This window comes from Neolamprologus multifasciatus, chromosome 5, assembly GCF_963576455.1.
Source record: "Neolamprologus multifasciatus chromosome 5, fNeoMul1.2, whole genome shotgun sequence".
NCBI classification, from domain to species: Eukaryota; Metazoa; Chordata; class Actinopteri; order Cichliformes; family Cichlidae; genus Neolamprologus; species Neolamprologus multifasciatus.
The window spans coordinates 18,687,481-18,705,356 of record NC_140443.1 but is presented as its reverse complement, the minus strand read 5'-3'; the positions used below and the strand labels follow the sequence as shown (position 1 = coordinate 18,705,356).

The window sequence follows — 17,876 nt, the reverse complement described above, 5'->3', positions numbered from 1 at the left end:
GCAATAGGAAGGGATATTGATTCATCTATTTTAGAAAGTGTTCTGTATATTTTAGATAATAGTTTGGGGGATTTAAGAGTAAGAAATTGAACCACACTTGGTGGTGTTTGTAATTCAACTTGACTGAGGTTAAATTTCTTTTTTACTATGGATTTAATTTGTTGATATTCTAAAAATCTTTTCTTGTTGATCCCATATTGTGTAACTAGTCTGTCAAATGGAATAAATTCTGTTCCCTCTAATATATGTTCTAAGTATTTAATTCCTTTACAACTCCATTCTGGGAAATTAATCATATTTTTGTTTTGTAATATGTCAGGGTTATTCCAGATAGGTGTACGTTTGCATGGGATTAATGAAGACTCCGTTATTTTTAGAAACTCCCACCATGCTGACAGAGAAAAGCTGATGTTGATGCTTTTAAAGCATTCATGTCTTTTGATGTTTGAGCTAATAAATGGTAGGTCTGAAATCTCTAGATCATTGCATAGTGCCTGTTCAACATCTAGCCAGGGCTCATCTAAGAGGGTACATTTTAACCATTCTGAGATGAACTGAAGCCTGTTGGCTAAGAAGTATTGGTGAAAATTAGGCAGATCTAGTCCTCCTCTATCCTTGGTTCTTTGTAGCGTTTTTAAGCTGATGCGCGGGGGTTTATCTTTCCAAAGGAATTTAGAAATATGTGAATCCAGAGATCTGAACCAATCTTGTGATGGTTTGTTAGGGATCATTAAAAATAAGTAATTTATTTTTGGCAAGATCATCATTTTTATAGTGGCGACCCTTCCCATGAGTGATATGGGTAGAGATTTCCATCTAGTCAGATCGCCTTCTACTTTCTTTAGAAGTGGGATGTGGTTTAATTTAATTAAGTCTGAAAGCTTAGGAGAAACAATAATACCTAAATATTTAATATTTCCAGATTGTAGTGGGGCAGAAGATGAATTGTGGAAGGAGCAGTTAATGGGAAGAACTGTAGATTTTGGCCAGTTAATTGAATAGTCTGAAACTCTTGAAAACCAGTTTATTAGAGTAATTACCTCAGAGAGGTTGATTTGTGAGTTTTGCAGAAAAAGCAACACATCATCTGCATAGAGACTGATTTTATGTTCTACGTTATTACATTTTATGCCCTTAATTGTTGTAGCCTGTCTAAGTGCTGCTGCTAGAGGTTCGATAAAAATTGCAAAAAGTGAAGGGGAGAGTGGGCATCCCTGTCTGGTGCCCCTCAGGAGACAAAAGCTGGAGGATGTCTGGTCATTTGTTCTGATACGAGCTGTTGGGGAATTGTATAATATTCTTATCCAATTTATGAAAGAGTTTCCAAAACCAAATTTGTGTAAAGTTGCAAATAAAAATTTCCAGTTAACTCTGTCAAATGCTTTTTCTGCATCTAGAGATAATATTATGGTTTCAATGTTTTTATTGTATGAGTAGTCTATTAAATTAAGAAATCTACGAGTATTTGTTGAGGAGTGCCGACCTTTTATGAAACCAGTTTGGTCAGGATGAATTAAGAGGGGGGTTATTTTCTCTAATCTCTTTGAGAGAGCTTTGCAGATTATTTTAAGGTCTACATTTATAAGGGATATTGGACGATAACTTGAGGGAAATAAAGGGTCTTTTCCTGGTTTTAGCAGGAGACTAATGTTAGCAGAATTCATATTTGGTGGTAGTCTGCCATTTTTCTTGATTTCCTGCAACATTCCATGGAATACTGGTGCCAAAATTGTCCAGAATTCTTTGTAGAATTCTGCAGGAAAGCCGTCTGGACCTGGAGCTTTATTAATGGGCATACTTATCAGGGCTTCCTGGAGTTCACCTGGCGTCAGTGGCGAATCCAGTGCCATTGCTTGACTGTCTAGTAATTTTGGAAGAGTTACGTTGTCAAGAAACAAATCAATTTCATTTTTAGACGGGTTTATTTGTGGTGAATATAAAGTTTCATAGAAATCCCTAAAAATCTTGTTTATTCTTCCAGGGTCATATATTGTGTTCCCTGATAAATCTTTAGTGGCACATATAGTTGTTTTTTCTTTATTTATTTTTAACTGGTTTGCTAGAAATCGACCTGGTTTGTTACTGTGTTCAAAATTCTGCAAGCGAAGTCTTTGTACAAGGAATTGTGTTTTTCTATTAATAATTTCATTTAATTCTAGTTTTGTTTTGCATATTTTGTTCATTATTTCTTGATCTTGGTGGAACGCGTAGGCTTCTTCTAAGGATTTGATGGTTTTTTCTAATTCCTGAATATTTTTGTTTTCTTCTTTCTTTTTGTGTGATGAGAAAGAAATTATTTTACCTCTCATCACAGCTTTTCCTGCTTCCCATAGAACAGAAGCAGATGTTCCGGGAGTGTCATTAAAGTCTAAATATGAAGTCCATTCCTTTTTAAAATATTTAATAAAGTCTTCATCTTTAAGTAGTGATGTGTTAAATCTCCAGTTTTTACTTGGCGTAGTATTATTCTTGTGTATTAGTGTTAAAGATACAGGAGCATGATCGCTGACAGCTATAGGGTGAGTCTCAGTGTCTGAAATGTCACTCAGCAGTGAGCTGCTGACCAAAAAATAATCCAGACGAGAGTAGGAGTGATGAACATGTGAGAAGAAAGTATATTCCTTACTGTTGGGGTGAAGGGAGCGCCATGCATCGCAAAGGCCATAGTCGCTCATATACTGTTTGATTATATTTGTGGATTGCCAATTGCGCTGAGTTCCTGTTGTGTTGAGCCTATCCATTTCTTCATTTAGTCCAAGGTTGAGGTCGCCTCCAAGAATGAGTGTGCAATCAAGGTGTTCAGAGAGTGCACTAAAAAATCCGTGGAAGAATGAGGGTTCATCAACATTTGGACCATATATACTTACAATACATAGTTTTTTGTTCAATATTGATAGTTTAATAATTAGAAATCTACCCTCTGGATCCATAACTGTATCAAGTACTGTAAAATTAACATTTTTATGTATTAAAATTGCTACTCCTCTTTGTCTAGAATTATAACAAGCTGCAAACACATTAGGAAACTCAGGTGTTTTAAGTTCGTTTAAACCTGTAACAGGTCTGTGAGTTTCTTGTAATAAAACAACATCTGCCTGTAGTTTTTTAAGATGGTTAAATATCTTTAACCTCTTTCCTCTGGTGCCAGCCCCATTTACATTCCATGTGACAAACCTCAGCATGCCCATAATTGTGTGTGTATGTCTAATGATGTAAGCTGGGTGTTCCGTTTAGACGGGTGGAGAAAATGTGGAAACATCACTTGTTTGTAAATAGAAAGAGAAAAAAGTGTGGTGATAGGCTCCATAAGTCTGACTATGTGTGTGACTATTCACTAATATGAACAAGCGTGGCTTGCGTATGTGTCCTGTAAGTCTGTGCTTGCTGTGAGGCTGTTGTAAATGTGCTGCCGTTGAGCGTGTGTGTTTGCGTGATCGTGGTGCGAATATATGGAGAAATAGAGGGTGTTGTTTGTAGGTGAGTGGGGAAGTAGGTGATCACAGCAGTGAAAGACAAGAGAAAGAAAGAAACCACATAAAGTGTGAGCGACAACAAAAAAAAGAAAAGAAACGGAAACATTCCAATTAAAGTAATGACGGAGGGTGACGGTGTTATATCTGCTATGACATCATACTGATATTACTAGGTTCAACCCATGTTAAAGGAGAAAGTGTGAATGAATAAGAAAAGAGAAAAACTTAGATTCTCAGTAAAAGGTTCTATTAGGAAATTTAACAAAACCTGGAAATCATTTCTCTTATTGGTTGACACCACTACTTTACTTCCTGAGACTGAAGTGAACTGAGCGAGGCAACATTATAAAGGTTTTTTTTTGTTTTTTTGTTTTTGTTATGCTTGTTACTCATTTTCTTTTCTGTGTGCGGTATGTGTATGGGTGTGTGACTGGATGATGTGGCTTAGATATTTTTATGTGCGGAGACTTGATCTTCGCGGTGTCTTGTCTAGTGTGGACCTGGAAGAGGGAGAATTCGAGATGGGGGGTTAGAGGGTGATTGTTCTGAAATCAAAATTGACTTTGCTGTTGCTAACTTTGTATGTCATGGTTGAAATCAACAAAACAAAGTTGGGGGAAAAAAAAGAAAGTGAAATAGATCTATTCTTTTTGAAAGACTGGATCGCTCCCAGGAGCTCAGTGAATCCCAGCATGATACTGTGATAGGATGCCACCTGTGCAACAAGTCCAGTCATGGAATTTCCTCACAACTAAATATTCCACACTGTTAGTAGTATTATAACAAAGTAGAAGTGATTGGGAACATCAAGCATGAAGTGGTAGGCCATCTAAAATTACAGAGTGGGGTCAGGGAATGCTGAGACACATAGTGCACAGAGGTCGCCAACTTTCCACAATCAGTCATCCAAACTTCATGTGGCCTTCCGATTAACTCAAGAAAGTGCGTAGAGAGCTTCGTGGAATGGGTTTCCACAGATGAAAATCATCAAGTGCATTGCAAACTGCAGGATATAGTGGTGTATCCCCAATAACATGAAGCTCATTGAGAGATGGCCAAGGGTTTGTAGCATGTTATTTATCAAATTTCAGCAGAGAATCAGAGAGGAGAAACACACAGATTTTCTTGCTAGCAAGGGCAGCCTCCAGAGCTCACACACCAAGAGTGAGGCTCCAAGATTCACCCTGAGAGACTGCCCCGGTCTTTATTTATACTTCAGTGGGTGCTTGTTCCTTACATTGGAATGTGGAGGTGTACGTGTGTGTGTGTGTGTGTGTGTGTGTGTGTGTGTGTGTGTGTGTCAGAGTGTGACCCCATAAATGACTTCCCTTAACCTGCTGGTCTGGAAAATCCAACAGTTCATCTATATGTAAAAAAGGCACTTAGACTAAAACTGACATAGCTACGTTAATCCTACCGTAAAACAATAAGACAAGGTACAACCTTTCCCATGCTCCTAGGATGTGGGGGTGAAAGCCAGAACACCCTGGAATGTTACAGACCTCCTAGGATGAGACATTCTTTCAATATGCCACCAACTATATACTTCTAAACACAAATGATTACATGCAGTATTCTACCATATGCAAACTTATATCATTAAAAGACTATACTGACTACTAAGTACAATTTTCCATTGACACTACACATTTTCATATATCTTGCTTCATATATTTGATGTCTTCTGTATGTATGTAGAAAGTTGGAAAAATAAAGAAAAACCATTAAATGAGAAAGTGTCTCATTTAAGTGAAACTTTTGACTGGTAGTGTGTGTGTGTGTGTGGGGGGGGGGGGGGGGAGGGGGTTCTTTCTCCCCTCCTCCATAAGAAAAAAAACGTTCTTAACCTATGTTGTCGACTAAGCGGTAGGGGTGCAACGATACACAAAATTCACGGTTCGGTTCAGTTCGATACTTTGGTGTCACGGTTCGATATTTTTTCGATACAAAAAAAAAAGTTCATGCCTTTTTAATTTGTCATTTATTAAATTTTCACGGCACATTCTGCACCATATCTCTGTGCGTTCATCATTTGTTTGAAGCCAGCTCACCTCCTGCAACCACTTTTCTGAGAATATGCGCTTCTTTTGTGGTTTGGACTCCTTCTGACATTTCTTTGGAGGTGGAGGAACACCAAAGTAACTGCTTAAAGGAGCTTCTTCGACATCTTTAAGAGTTCTAAACAAATGTCTGTCCTCCTCCAGAAAATCTTATGTATGCAAACAGGCGTTGCAACTTCTTATCTTGTGCGCATTTATTATTTTGACAGCGAATACGCACCTGCGGACCACTTATGTGCAGCCCTGGTTATTTAGCTCGTCATATTGCAGCCACGGAAATTCTTTTGTCCATGAAACCATAAAGCTGCACTTTCTTTTTGCCTTATAGTCTGATTTGTCATAACGTTTCCGTTTTGTGGTAAGCTTTTCTTTGGCTGTCACTTCTTCACCCTGACGTGTCTTATTTGGCTCAGCAGAACTAAAATATATATCCTGCTGCTTTTACACACGCACTCACAGTGGCTCACCGCTGCCAATGACATAATTACCCAGCTACATTTCCGAAAGAATACAAAAGCATTGACATATATTTTTCCTTCCTACGATAGGCCTACGGGCAGGGCAGGGCAGGGCAGCCCGACTGGAAAAATCGCTAGCCCCTGGACGTCGGGCTAGCGATTTTGCGAGCCCTGTATCTGATTGAGGAATCACTCATCTTTGGAAAAGAGAGTTTATTACAGAGAAATGGCTCTTTCCAAAATAAAAGCTATACTATACGCTTCTTCTGGGCTATATTCTCAGCAGCATATTAAACATATCAGGTCCCCATAAGGAGAGTCATGTGCTAACCGCTGACTCGGGTAAAGTTTGTAGCATGCCTGCTTGTTGTTTTTCTCTGCTTCGACTTGTCTTTGCACTAGGATGATGTCGGCGTAAATGTGCAGTCATATTCATTGTGTTCCGAATAGTGCTGTCAGCGTTAATCTGAAATGAGGTTAACGCCACAACACGGCAAATCTCCGTTAACGAGCTACCGCGGATTGCCCCGTGCATGGGGCTGGACAGCCAACACGTTAACGAGCTAACTGCGCTAACACACTAGTTCCCACCCATGTAATTGAGCATTTCGTGGCACATCCAACATACTGTTTTACTTTAGTCCATGACACGCTTACCTTCAGGGTCATACAGCACACGAAAACCAAAATAGTTCCAAACGCCACATCTGAATGAGGGTGGGGGAGGTTCAATTTGCCATGTTGCAAGGAGAGCTTAACTTCTGTCTCGCTAGCTTGCCCTGCGCTCAGTGAATCTGTGTTCGACTACTCCGCCTAGGCTGCACTGTCGAGCGCAGATCCACTGAGCGCTCAACACAGACAGCACCGTCAGAAGGAAAGTTGATAAAATAAATTAAAAATGCTGTATTGTTCGATACATATGCGTACCGAACCGAAAGCACTGTATCGAACGGTTCAATATCGATACGAGTATCGTTGCACCCCTACTAAGCGGCTGTTTTAGTCTCTAAATTTGATGTTATTTTAAGGAATAATTCAACAACAACAAAAATGTTTTTAAAAAATCTATTAGAATAGTTACAACTTTCATGCAGCAGGTTGTAGTTGCTTATAAAACTGGTTAACCACTGCTTTCTGTTCAAAGATGACAAAATCCACTTATCAGCATCTCTGAAGTAGTTTTCTGAAGGTCTTCAACGTTTTTTGTGGGGTTTGTCTGCTTTTTCACTCATATGCAGTCCAGTCCTTTTACCTCACCACTTTAATAATAATGGTAACAATAATAATCATAACTTTGGTTTGTATAGCACTTTTTAAAAACACACAGTAACAAAGTGATTGACAGTTTGAATAAAACCACACATTAACAATAAATATAGATGTTACGTTTCTGTATAGAATACAGAAAGTCAAACATTTATTCTTGCATTAGATCAAACTGTGGCCACAAGTAATTAGACAATGTTACTTCTTTGTCTTATCTGTGCCAAATTACACAAGAACTTGGCTCTGTGACCTCAGTAAATTCTTTTCTGATGACTGTATTGGCTCAGTCAACAGATTCAACTCATTTTGCATGAATGGGGAGTGAGAGTCAGAATTTCAGAGTATCCAGGACAGTCACCGACTAATGACTTTTCAGTCAAGCTATCTATATCATAAGCCATGGAAAAACTGATTTTCAAAAATAATTACTTTACATGTTTACACATCTACAACTTACAGCACACAATCTCACGTCTGCTTTGCTCACAGGAAACTACATGCCAATTTTTGAAATGTATTAATAATCAAACTCACTCAAATGCCAAAATAAACATACCCAGGGGTGTACAACTCATGGTTTCTGCTCATTAACAGAACTATAAGTTCCCTTTTCATAAAAATCAGATTTATGTGTATCTTCTTACCCAAAGAATGCAGTCTGAGTCATTTTAACAGTACAACTTTTTAAAGACACAGTGTGCTAAACTGGGCTATAAATACCAGAGAATGAAGCTTTGAGCCACGAGCCAAACATGAAATAAATAATCATGCAGATGCATTTGTACACACTGTAAGTTTTAAGTTACTATTGCACACACTTTGTCTGTGAAAACACTGTTTATGCATGCAGTTAGTGTATGCACAGTTAACTTGTTTGGGTTGTGTCTTGAAGATGGTGTGTGCAGTGATGCAGTACTCTTCTACTGTTTCTATAGTTGAAGCCCTGTTTAAGTCATTATTGGTATGATTGTGATGTGTGTGGTTTTCATTTAAAGAAATTCAGGCATTCTCTTTAAATACAACCTCAATTTCAGAGAAGCTGGGATATCTGTATTCATAAATGACACACTAAGGAGGAGTAATTATAATACGCTAATGATATGATAATTAGCTAATACCTTACCTTACTAATGCTTAATAGTGTGACATTATTATGAAGTGCTACCTAGTCCAGTAAGGCCTTTAGAGGAGGTATTTAAGTTTAAAAAATGAGTGGGCCAAGAATGGACCCCTGAAGGACTCCACCTGAGAGTGCAGTATGTCGGGATGATGTGTCTCCCAGCTTAACTGTAAAGCGTCTATTGATTAAATAAGATTTAAATGGATATGAGCTACAACATCAAAGCAGTACTGATGTCTAAAAGGACTAAAACTGAAAAAAGTCCGTAAAAGGTTTATTTGATGATGATTTAAGTCTTAAGAAACAAGACATGTTGGCAATTTAACAATTTAATTATTTAACAATCAGGGGTCTCAGTAGCATGTGGAACAACCATACACAGACACAGCAGCCAGACCCCTTTCCTCATCCTGGTCAACAGCTCGGTCACACACTGCTGTGGGATGATATCCCATTCTTCCACCAGTATTTATTGCAAGTCAGCTTCTATTCTCTCCACTCCCAAATTCTGGCGATAGTCTCTCAGATTGTGGTAATATGGGTTTACCACTGGTTGCAGAATCTTATCTTGATATCTCTGTATCAAGATTGCCTCCAATAATTTTCCAGTAGAGGAGATGTATCCTCACACCATCACACCGCCTCCATCAAAAGCTGCTACCTTATCGGGGGAGCAACAACCATAGTGTTTTTTGCATCTTCCCCACACTTTGACCATACAATCCAGCTGCCGTAGGCAGAATCTGTACTCATCACTGAACATAATGTTCCTCTACTTGTTTAGGTTCTACTGCACATGTTGCAAGACCAATGCAAACAGGCCTGAGGATGAAGAGCAGTCATGACAGGCAGCCCTTTGAGAATGGCAATTCTCTTTGTGCAAAATCAATATTGGATGTCTGTGATCTTCAGACAGCACTGCATTTAAAAAAAAATCATGATTGTATCATGGAAATCACTGCATTGGCTCAAGAACACTTTAAGAAATCACTGACTGAACACAGTTCACCGTGCTTCAACGTGCCATCCACAAACTGTATTTTAAAGCCATATGATGCAATGAAAAAGCCATATGTGAGCATAATCCAGAAATGCTTCTGTCTTCTGTGAGGCAACATTTTTTGTTTGTTTGTTTGTTTTTTTAATAACTGAAGCATTAAAGTGGAGAACTGTTCTGTGGGGAGACAAATTGAAATGTGAAATGTTTTGGCAAAAATGGGCAAAAATTGCCTCTGGACCATCCAGCCTGTTATCAACACTCAGTTCAAAAGCCTGTATCTCTTTTGGTTCCTATAGAATTAGCAGCTTGCACATCTGGAAAGGCAGCTTAAATGCTGAAGGGTATATAGAGTTTTGAGAGCAATATGTGCTCCCATGCAGAGGACTTTTTTTTTTTTTTTTTTGCAAAGTTATGTACATGTGAGGAAGACAGTGGTAAACCGCATGCTACATCTATTACAACAGCAAGGCTTCACAGTAGAAGAATCTGAGTGCTGTACTGGTCTGACTGCAGTCCAGACCTTTCACCAACTTTGGCACATCATGAAAGTAAAAGCTACAACAAAGAAGACCCAGGACTGCTGAGCAGCTAAAATCCTCTATCAGAAAAGAACAAGACAACATTCCTCTCCCAAAAGTCCAGCAGCTGGTTTCCTCTGTTCCCAGATGTTTACAGACTGTTGTCACTGCAGTGTAAACATGGCCCAGTCCCAAGTTTTTTCAGACGTGTTGCTACCATCAGATGCAAAATGACCTTATTTTGTCTTAGAATTGTACATGTTCTCAGTTTAAAACTGTTTTGTGTTTTCTATGTTCTATTGTGAATAAGATATGAATTTATGAAGTTTTCAAATCATTGCATTCTGTTTACATTTTACACAGCCTGCCAGCTTGTCTGAAACTGGGGTAGTTAAAGAGAATGACTGAGTTTATTTAAATAAAATAGCAAACATCACAATCATACTAATGATCACATAAATAGGACTTTCAATATAGGGACAGTTTTACACCTTCCACTATAAAGTAGAAGAGTACTCAATCACTGCACACTCCACCCTCAAGACTATTTGACACAAACCAGAAATCTGCTCATGCAACTGGATCTCAACACTGGCATCTGTTTCCTTACCTGACACACGAGGTTTGAAGACAGACAAGTAGTGTTGCAAGAGCTGCACAAATGAAGACGAAGACATAACTGTATTTGGCTACTGAACATTATTGTGATGTGAATAAGGAGGGCTGGGAAAGGTATTTCCTCAACTCCACTCTTGTTATTTCTCATGCGTACTCCACCAGTAAGTATTAGAAATATAAAGTCTGCTATGCATTGCTGGGTGACAGGTGGACAAATTCAAGCTTAAATAGCTAAAAATAAATAAATAAATAAATAGACTGACTGTAGTGTGAATGGTAACCTGAATCTATGAGTTAGGCCTGGCTCTTCCCTGTGACAGCTGGAACAGGCTATGACTATCCTCCAAGCCTAAACTGTACAAAAAAACAAACAAACAAAAAAAGGTAAGAAAACTAATAGAAATAAGTTTGTATAGTTCATAAAGCAGGGATGTAAAACTCATTTTACACTGTGGGCCACATCCAGCTCACTTTGATCTTATATGGGCAGGATTGGTGAAACTCCTATTTCTGTCAGTGTAAAATAGTTTAACTACATAATTAATCTCTGCAACATTTTAACATAAAACAAAGAAGCACAATTTTAACGGTATTTTTCGTTTTTTCTACATTACAAAGACATTCTGTCATAGTAAATGAAACAAGTCTGTCATGTCAGCATGACTGGGCTTAAATTGTAAATAAAGTAAATGTGTAAAATTACAGAAATCTATAATTGATTACTTCAGTGCAATGTGAATTGCCATCGGGCAGAACACGAGGGAAAACAGTAAAATGTTTCAAATGTTTCCAAAGCCATTCAGTGGGCTGGATTGGATCCTGGCCGATTCTAGCCCCCCGGCCGTATGTTTGACACCCCTGCTGTTGGGAATAGATGACATTTTAAGTTGTCTAAACATTTTCACTTAATAACTAGAAATATGAACTTATTTCCCCAAAAATTTCAGTTAGTAAGTTTAAATACTGAGCTACCTAAAGCAATAATGTCCCAACATTATGACTTACCCATAAGTCATAATTTTGGGGAAGTTTTTTCGGTGGCGGAAACAAGCTGTTAGAACAGGAAAGGAAAGCACTGTAACGCCTGCCATACGACACGGAGGGTAACTATCTTGACGTTTTTGTAATCTTTGCTGTCACATAACAAGCTTCGTGCGCTTCCTCTGCAAAAAGGACACGAGACAACAAACAAAACAGTGAGCGAATACGTTTTTCGCGTTTTTTTTTTTTAACATTTGTGTCACCGAGGCCTTGTGCAACACATTTATTTAGCTAACAACCGGTTTTTCGACCGTTAAGTAACTCCTGATGTTATCCTCGTGACCAATCGTTGGTAACCACGCTCCGACATGACATTGTTTGGCTCAGTAGCGCGAGTAGCACTCGTTATCCAGGGAGTGTCAGGGGAGTGTTTCTGACTGCTCCGATAAGGTGGCCCTGCCCACTCAACAAACAATATCACAGCACAACAGTGTGCTTAAAGATTTGGCTGTAAGTTTGTAGGTTCAGTCCTCGATACGACATTCATACTGCACGCTGCTGCTCACTGAGTGAGGTAAGAAGTTAAGCTATGTCTGCTCGTGACCTGACATCAATATTAGCTTTAACGCAACTTTGCGCCGCCAAACCTTGACCTAGAGTCACTGAAGCGCGGCTTGACTTCAGAAAGTCAGCGCACGTAATGTTTGGGAGCACGAACACGAAAAGGAAAAATTAATTAGCGTTAACTTAGCATGTTTCACTGCTGCGCTAGAACAACAGCAAACGTGCTTAAATTTATAGTAAAAGGCACGTGTTTTTGTAACGTTGCTGTAAGAAAGAAAATGAAAGCGACATTAGACTGCGGGTATTGTTCTTTTCCTGCTTATTGACATAAAAAGGTTTTGGGATTATGTTAAGGGAAAGGAATACGTTTACTTGTATATTTAAGCTTGAGTCCATACATTTTTAATTCTTAAATGATGGTTAAAAATAGCAGTAAAGGTAACACAGACTATTAACTTTAACTGTATCAAGGTAAATCTTGTTTACATGTATCCCCCCGTAAGACCTTTTATTTCTGGCCAGCAAGTACTCTGTAACAATGCACAAACTGTTTGAGCCATTTCCATGCATTGATAACTGATTAAAAACTGGAATGCTACTTTAAAAAAAAAAAAAAAAGCCCACAGCTTGTATTTCTGAGGCTAATGAGTGAAAAGAGCCCAGTGTGAATATGGAGTATGTTTGGTTAACTCTCTAGGGTGTAATTAAGCTGAAATGGTTCAACCTTGTAATGTTAGTTGATAGTTGCTTTGGCTAAGGATTTAAAGTGGTCTTTACAGCAGTGTTATTTTGATTTAATGTCGGTTGTGTAATGATGTATTGACTCTTAAATATGTAGCATGTCTTTAATGTGTTGAAGCCATTCTGGTTGGTTATGAAGTATAAGCTTTTATTTATGTGGTGCGAGTTTTTATTATTGTGCTGAACTGTAACAGGGCTGGCCATTTGGTCTGCACAAATCGAATGATGCCATGCTTCTGTTAGTTATTAAATGTAATTTTTAACAGAGAAATTGACATATGCCCGATGCCTGCCTTGAAATTTAAAAATCTGGTTTAAAAAGAAAAAGAAGTCTAAAACTAAACTGATCGGGGATGTCCGCATAGCAAAATCCTCATGTTTTTTGTTACTGCAAATCCTGTTTAGTCAGTCATGGGACAGCAGACGCATTAGGCAGAAAAATTTGCTACTTATACCTATGAATATCCACCCTTAGTGGAAGTTAAACGGCTGTCTTTTTCTTATCTCAGAAAATGTGGCTGCAAATAGCTGGGTTCACTGCCCTGCCACACCTGGGAGGGCTCTACGGTGGTTATCTCACACGCAAAGAGGTAGATACCTGGTACCCAACCCTGAAGAAACCATCATGGCGCCCACCAAACAAAGCATTCCCCGTAGTGTGGACATGTCTGTACACAGGCATGGGGTAAGCACATTGTGACTGATTTCTGCATTATCTGTGAAGCAACCTCCTTATCTTAATGATCTCGTGTGAATTGTTTTTGTCTTTCTCTTCCAGCTATGGTTCATACTTGGTGTGGAAGGAGCTTGGAGGTTTTACTGATGATGCACTAGTTCCACTCGGGCTTTATGGGACACAGCTAGCTCTGAATTGGGCCTGGACTCCCATTTTCTTTGGTGCACACAAGCTGAAATGGGTAAATTTAACACCTTAAAACTGTACTTTTTTTTTTATTTGGACACCAATAATTAGGGGCATGGCAGCGTAGTTGTATACATCGCTGTCACTGACATGCCCTCTTTCTGTTCTTTTTAGTCCCTCATTGAGATTGTGCTTCTCACGGGGACTGTCGGAGCCACCATGATGTCCTGGTATCCCATCAGCCGCACCGCCACGATGCTCTTGGCACCCTATCTGGGATGGCTGTGCCTTGCAACCAGCCTCAACTACTGCATATGGAGAGACAACCCAGAGGAAAAAGAAGAGTAGGGATCATGACTGTGTGTTTTGAGGAACATACTTAGATTCTGAATCACGTACACAATGTTATTTAAAAAAAATAAATAAATAATACTAATAAAAAAAAAAACGGTCAGTCTCACTTTTGACTTTACCAGCTGCTTTGTTATGATCTTGTTGGCTGGTCACAGACTTACTAATACTTGCGTATATGTTGCCCAAAATAAAAAGAAGAAAAATAAATAAAGACGACATTTCTAAATAGTGGTATCCTCTTTAACATCTGCAGTGCTTTAGATCTGAGCAGGCATTATTTTATCTGCTTAGATACTGTATAACAGCCTGCTTCTAATACATTTATTTTGTTTCTTTAAAAAAAATCCCTTAAGAATTTCAGTGCATTGTCAGAAATCTCATTACTAACAGAAAAACTCTAATATGATCAGAATATGTGAATACATTGAAATTAGTTAAGTTGCCCCATCGTGTGGAGTTTTGGTTGTTCAGTTTAAAACTGAAAGTTTTTGCCATTTTCTTTTCTTAAATAAGTGATGTTCAAAGTGTGAATTTATAATAAAACTGTGTGTAAACTAGTCCATGAAACATGTTTGCTTTGCAAGTAAATAATTTGAATTAACAGTCAGGTGCATTTCTCAAACAGACAAAAGCTTAACTGATTAAATCCTGCTTGATAAGCCAACTCACGGCCGTGATGTAAACCAAATGTTTTTTTTAAACATTGTTTCTATAGACTTGTTTAAATGTAAAATTTCTTATCGTATGTCAAAAATTCAAGTCTGACCAAATAGAAAAACTTCAGGAAATTGAGTCCTGTAATCTGTTAAGACTGTAAAATAACACTGGTGTTACAAACTGATGACTGTGGGTTATTTCCACCACACAGCCAGTGAAGGCTTATAAAAATATTTAGTTTGATTCAACAACATCCAACCAGCGAATATTCACAAAACTTGCAGCAGCTGACCTACAGCAGCAGAAGACCACACTGCTTGCTACTTCTGTCAGCTAAGAACAGCAAACTGCGGCTACAGTTCATGTTCACTAAAACTGAACAAGACTGGAAAATGTTGCCTTTCTGATAGGCCTCAATTTTTGCTGCAACATTCAGATGATGTTCAGAATGAGGTGTGAATGGCATGAAAGCATGTCTCCATCTGGTCTCAGGAGGATGATGTATCTCATCGCAAACTCAAATCATCTCAAACTGGATTCTTGCATATGGAAGTGAGTTCACTGAACTCAAATGGCCTCCATAATCACCAGATCTCAGTCTAATATGGCATCTTTGGGATGTGGAGGAACAGGAGACTCATAGATGTGCAGCCAACAAATTTGTGTGATGCTGTCATGTCAATATGGACCAAAATATATCCAAAAATATTTCTAAAGCTACGATTTTTATATATATAAATTAAAATGAGTCCAAAATGATAACAATAAGATTTATTTCTATACATATAGGAAAAGAAGATTGGGAGAAAAAGTTATTTTTCAGCAGGTTTCTCTGGGACGTCTTCTGGTGATTTAGAAGAGAATCTCTGCATTAGCGACTTCCACAGACCCTTTTTTTCCTCGTCCGTATTTTGCATAGTTCCTGTAAAATTTAAAAGTCGGGTCTAAGTTACAGCAAGTTCCCGGGGCCTCATCACAACATTATATTTAGTAAATAACCGAGAATTGACAGCACATGCGAGTCCATACCTGACAAAAGCAATCTACACTCTTCCACTGTGACTCCAGTGAAGCTCGTGTCTCTCACACGAGGAAACTGAAGAGAGAGAGAAAAAATTATTGTAGCCTTCGACACGTTTTTACACAGAAATTTCTTTCCAAATGAAAAAAGTCAAATATTATATACAAGTTAATTTATGTACTCAAATAATTTGGAGTGTGCACAGTATTTGAAGAAGTCAGCTTCCATTTTCTGCATTTCACATGCACAAGGAAAATTTTCCCTTACAGCAATGTGACAAATTAATAGTCTTCCTACTAAAATCTTTTTTATATTAAGTAAAACTTCCCTATTTACAGCTGAGTAATTCAAAGGAGCAAAACAGACATCTGCTGATCTTTGGATCTTACGTGAACTCTTGCTGTCTTTATGGTTCAAATTTAAAGGTTAACAATTTTTAACCATTAACCTTGTGTGTTTGTTTAGACCTTTGTACTAACTGTAAACACACTTTATTATCTCCACACAAGGAAAAAAAAAAAGTAACTACACCTTTACAATCTTAAAGAATGGAGAAGTCATTCGCTAGGTGACAGACCTCAGGTTAACGACAGCAGTGGAGGGCAATGTGTTTTTTGTATGATGATATAATAAAGTTGAAATGCACCTCACATGTGCGCATGTGTACTTACCCGCTGTCTGTATATGTTGCCGTTAATCTGTGCCAGACTTTCGTACATCTGATCACATTTCTCAGGATCTGAGATCTAATGGGGAAACATTGACATGGTTAAGATGTGATTTTACTCACTTAATATGTTTTCAATGGAAAAAAAACAACAACTTTAAAGTCCAAACAGGTCATTTTGGTTTCTGTGAAAAAGACACGAGGATGTGTGATGCACTGCCATGCTATGTGCACTTGTGCTCTACTATGCCATCATAAAAATAAATAATCACTATGCCGACGTCTCTCTGGTGTCTATGGGTTACATTTTTTAAATCTGATTCTTATTGGTCAGATCACACACAGTACAGAATCAAAAGGCAAAATAATGCTTGTACTGTGTTTAAGAGATGGCAGGTGAAATTCAACTAGAGCCAGGGTAAAACATCAGTGTAATGCCAATTTGTACCACAAGATGGTGCAGCGAGTCAGTGTAACCTTTATTTATAAACTAGGGTTTTATTGGCACCTAAGATTCTGCTGGCATCAAACACCTATGATTATCAAAAACCATCTTTTTCCATTCATTTTCGTTACTACTTGTCCAGTTCAGAGTTGGTAGTGGGCTGGAGCCTATCCCAGCTATTTTCGCAAGATATATTTTTTACATGTTATGGTTTACAGTGCTCAAATGGTTGGCTTCTCAGAAACTTCATGTTTTAGAAACAGATTAAAGGCTGTTTACTTGGTTGCAAACGCTGATAGTTATTTTATTTTCAAGATTTATTTAAAAAAAAACGCATCAAAGCTGGGTCGTTCCATCTCAAATCATTGTGGATCTTCTGTTCGACCATCACTCATTTACCCCAAATATTTTTACGGCTTGAAATTCGGCCATTTATAATGACTGCTGTGAAATTGTAGCTTTATACATCAATACCTTTCAAGATATATTTGTGAAAGGTGCTCCACTTACCCCATTCCAGCAAGTTTATATATCTGTTGATATATGAAGCTAAAATTTCACAGCAATGATTATAAATGTCCAAATTTTAAATCAGAGGTGGTTGAGTAGAAAATTTTCTAAACATTGGATGATTTCAGATGGACCCGGCTGCAAAACCAGCGGTGGACTGATGGACATTAGCGCCTCAAACATCTCAATACTAGTCACTCGCTTGTAGTTCGCAGAAATCTGCTTTGGATTAGGTTGTCAGCTGCTTGCTCTTTTAACTAAGCTGTCCTCTTAGCTTCTTTCAGTTGTTTACAGCAGAGGGGAGTCCGTGTGTTGCTAAAATTCATTACCTGAGTATTTTCACCCTCTCGGAAGGCAGAGGCGACTCTCTGCCGCAGAAAGGTCCCCAAGTCGCGGCCTTTCTTGGTCTCGTCTTTGGGCCATTCCTCACACAGCTTCAGAAACCGACGGTACCTGGTCGCCGACATCTTTGGTCGTGTAACAGCACGTCCTGAGTGGAGCGAGGAGGACGTTTGTTTGGGTTTGAGCTTTATCGCACGCCGTAGTTGTGTAACATCTAAA

General features: G+C 38.4%; 2 protein-coding genes across 4 annotated transcripts; one reads left to right on the top strand and one right to left on the bottom strand.

The window, feature by feature from the left end:
• The first annotated feature begins 11,592 nt into the window (after positions 1-11,592).
• On the top strand, positions 11,593-16,644 carry tspo (translocator protein). 3 transcript variants are annotated; one of them, XM_085158597.1, is made up of 4 exons: positions 11,593-11,616; positions 13,309-13,484; positions 13,578-13,716; positions 13,836-16,644. In XM_085158597.1, exons 2-4 carry the CDS (start codon positions 13,312-13,314, stop codon positions 14,007-14,009), a joined length of 486 nt encoding a protein of 161 aa, XP_085014723.1. In that variant the 5' UTR covers positions 11,593-11,616; positions 13,309-13,311; the 3' UTR covers positions 14,010-16,644. The 3 variants fall into 3 exon arrangements, with proteins under 3 accessions (XP_085014723.1, XP_085014721.1, XP_085014720.1); XM_085158595.1 differs by having other exon boundaries at positions 11,611-11,709; XM_085158594.1 differs by lacking the exon at positions 11,593-11,616 and adding an exon at positions 11,729-12,068.
• Positions 14,704-17,782, bottom strand: uqcc2 (ubiquinol-cytochrome c reductase complex assembly factor 2). Its single transcript, XM_085158591.1, has 4 exons — positions 17,645-17,782; positions 16,365-16,439; positions 15,702-15,768; positions 14,704-15,594 (listed from the first exon to the last, which is right to left on the bottom strand). The coding sequence occupies exons 1-4, from the start codon at positions 17,780-17,782 to the stop codon at positions 15,485-15,487; spliced, it is 390 nt and encodes a 129-aa protein (XP_085014717.1). The 3' UTR covers positions 14,704-15,484.
• Positions 17,783-17,876: the final 94 nt, after the last annotated feature.

Excerpts from the sequence above, each read along its gene's own strand:
- uqcc2 (XM_085158591.1), bottom strand. The coding sequence starts at position 17,782 with ATGTCGGCGACCAGGTACCGTCGGTTTCTGAAGCTGTGTGAGGAATGG. Across the intron at positions 16,440-17,644 it reads GAGAGGGTGAAAATACTCAG|ATCTCAGATCCTGAGAAATG; the intron begins GTAATGAATTTT and ends TTTCCCCATTAG. Across the intron at positions 15,769-16,364 it reads GCAACATATACAGACAGCGG|TTTCCTCGTGTGAGAGACAC; the intron begins GTAAGTACACAT and ends CTCTCTCTTCAG.
- tspo (XM_085158597.1), top strand. The coding sequence starts at position 13,312 with ATGTGGCTGCAAATAGCTGGGTTCACTGCCCTGCCACACCTGGGAGGG. Across the intron at positions 13,485-13,577 it reads TGTCTGTACACAGGCATGGG|CTATGGTTCATACTTGGTGT; the intron begins GTAAGCACATTG and ends TTTCTCTTCCAG. Across the intron at positions 13,717-13,835 it reads GTGCACACAAGCTGAAATGG|TCCCTCATTGAGATTGTGCT; the intron begins GTAAATTTAACA and ends TGTTCTTTTTAG.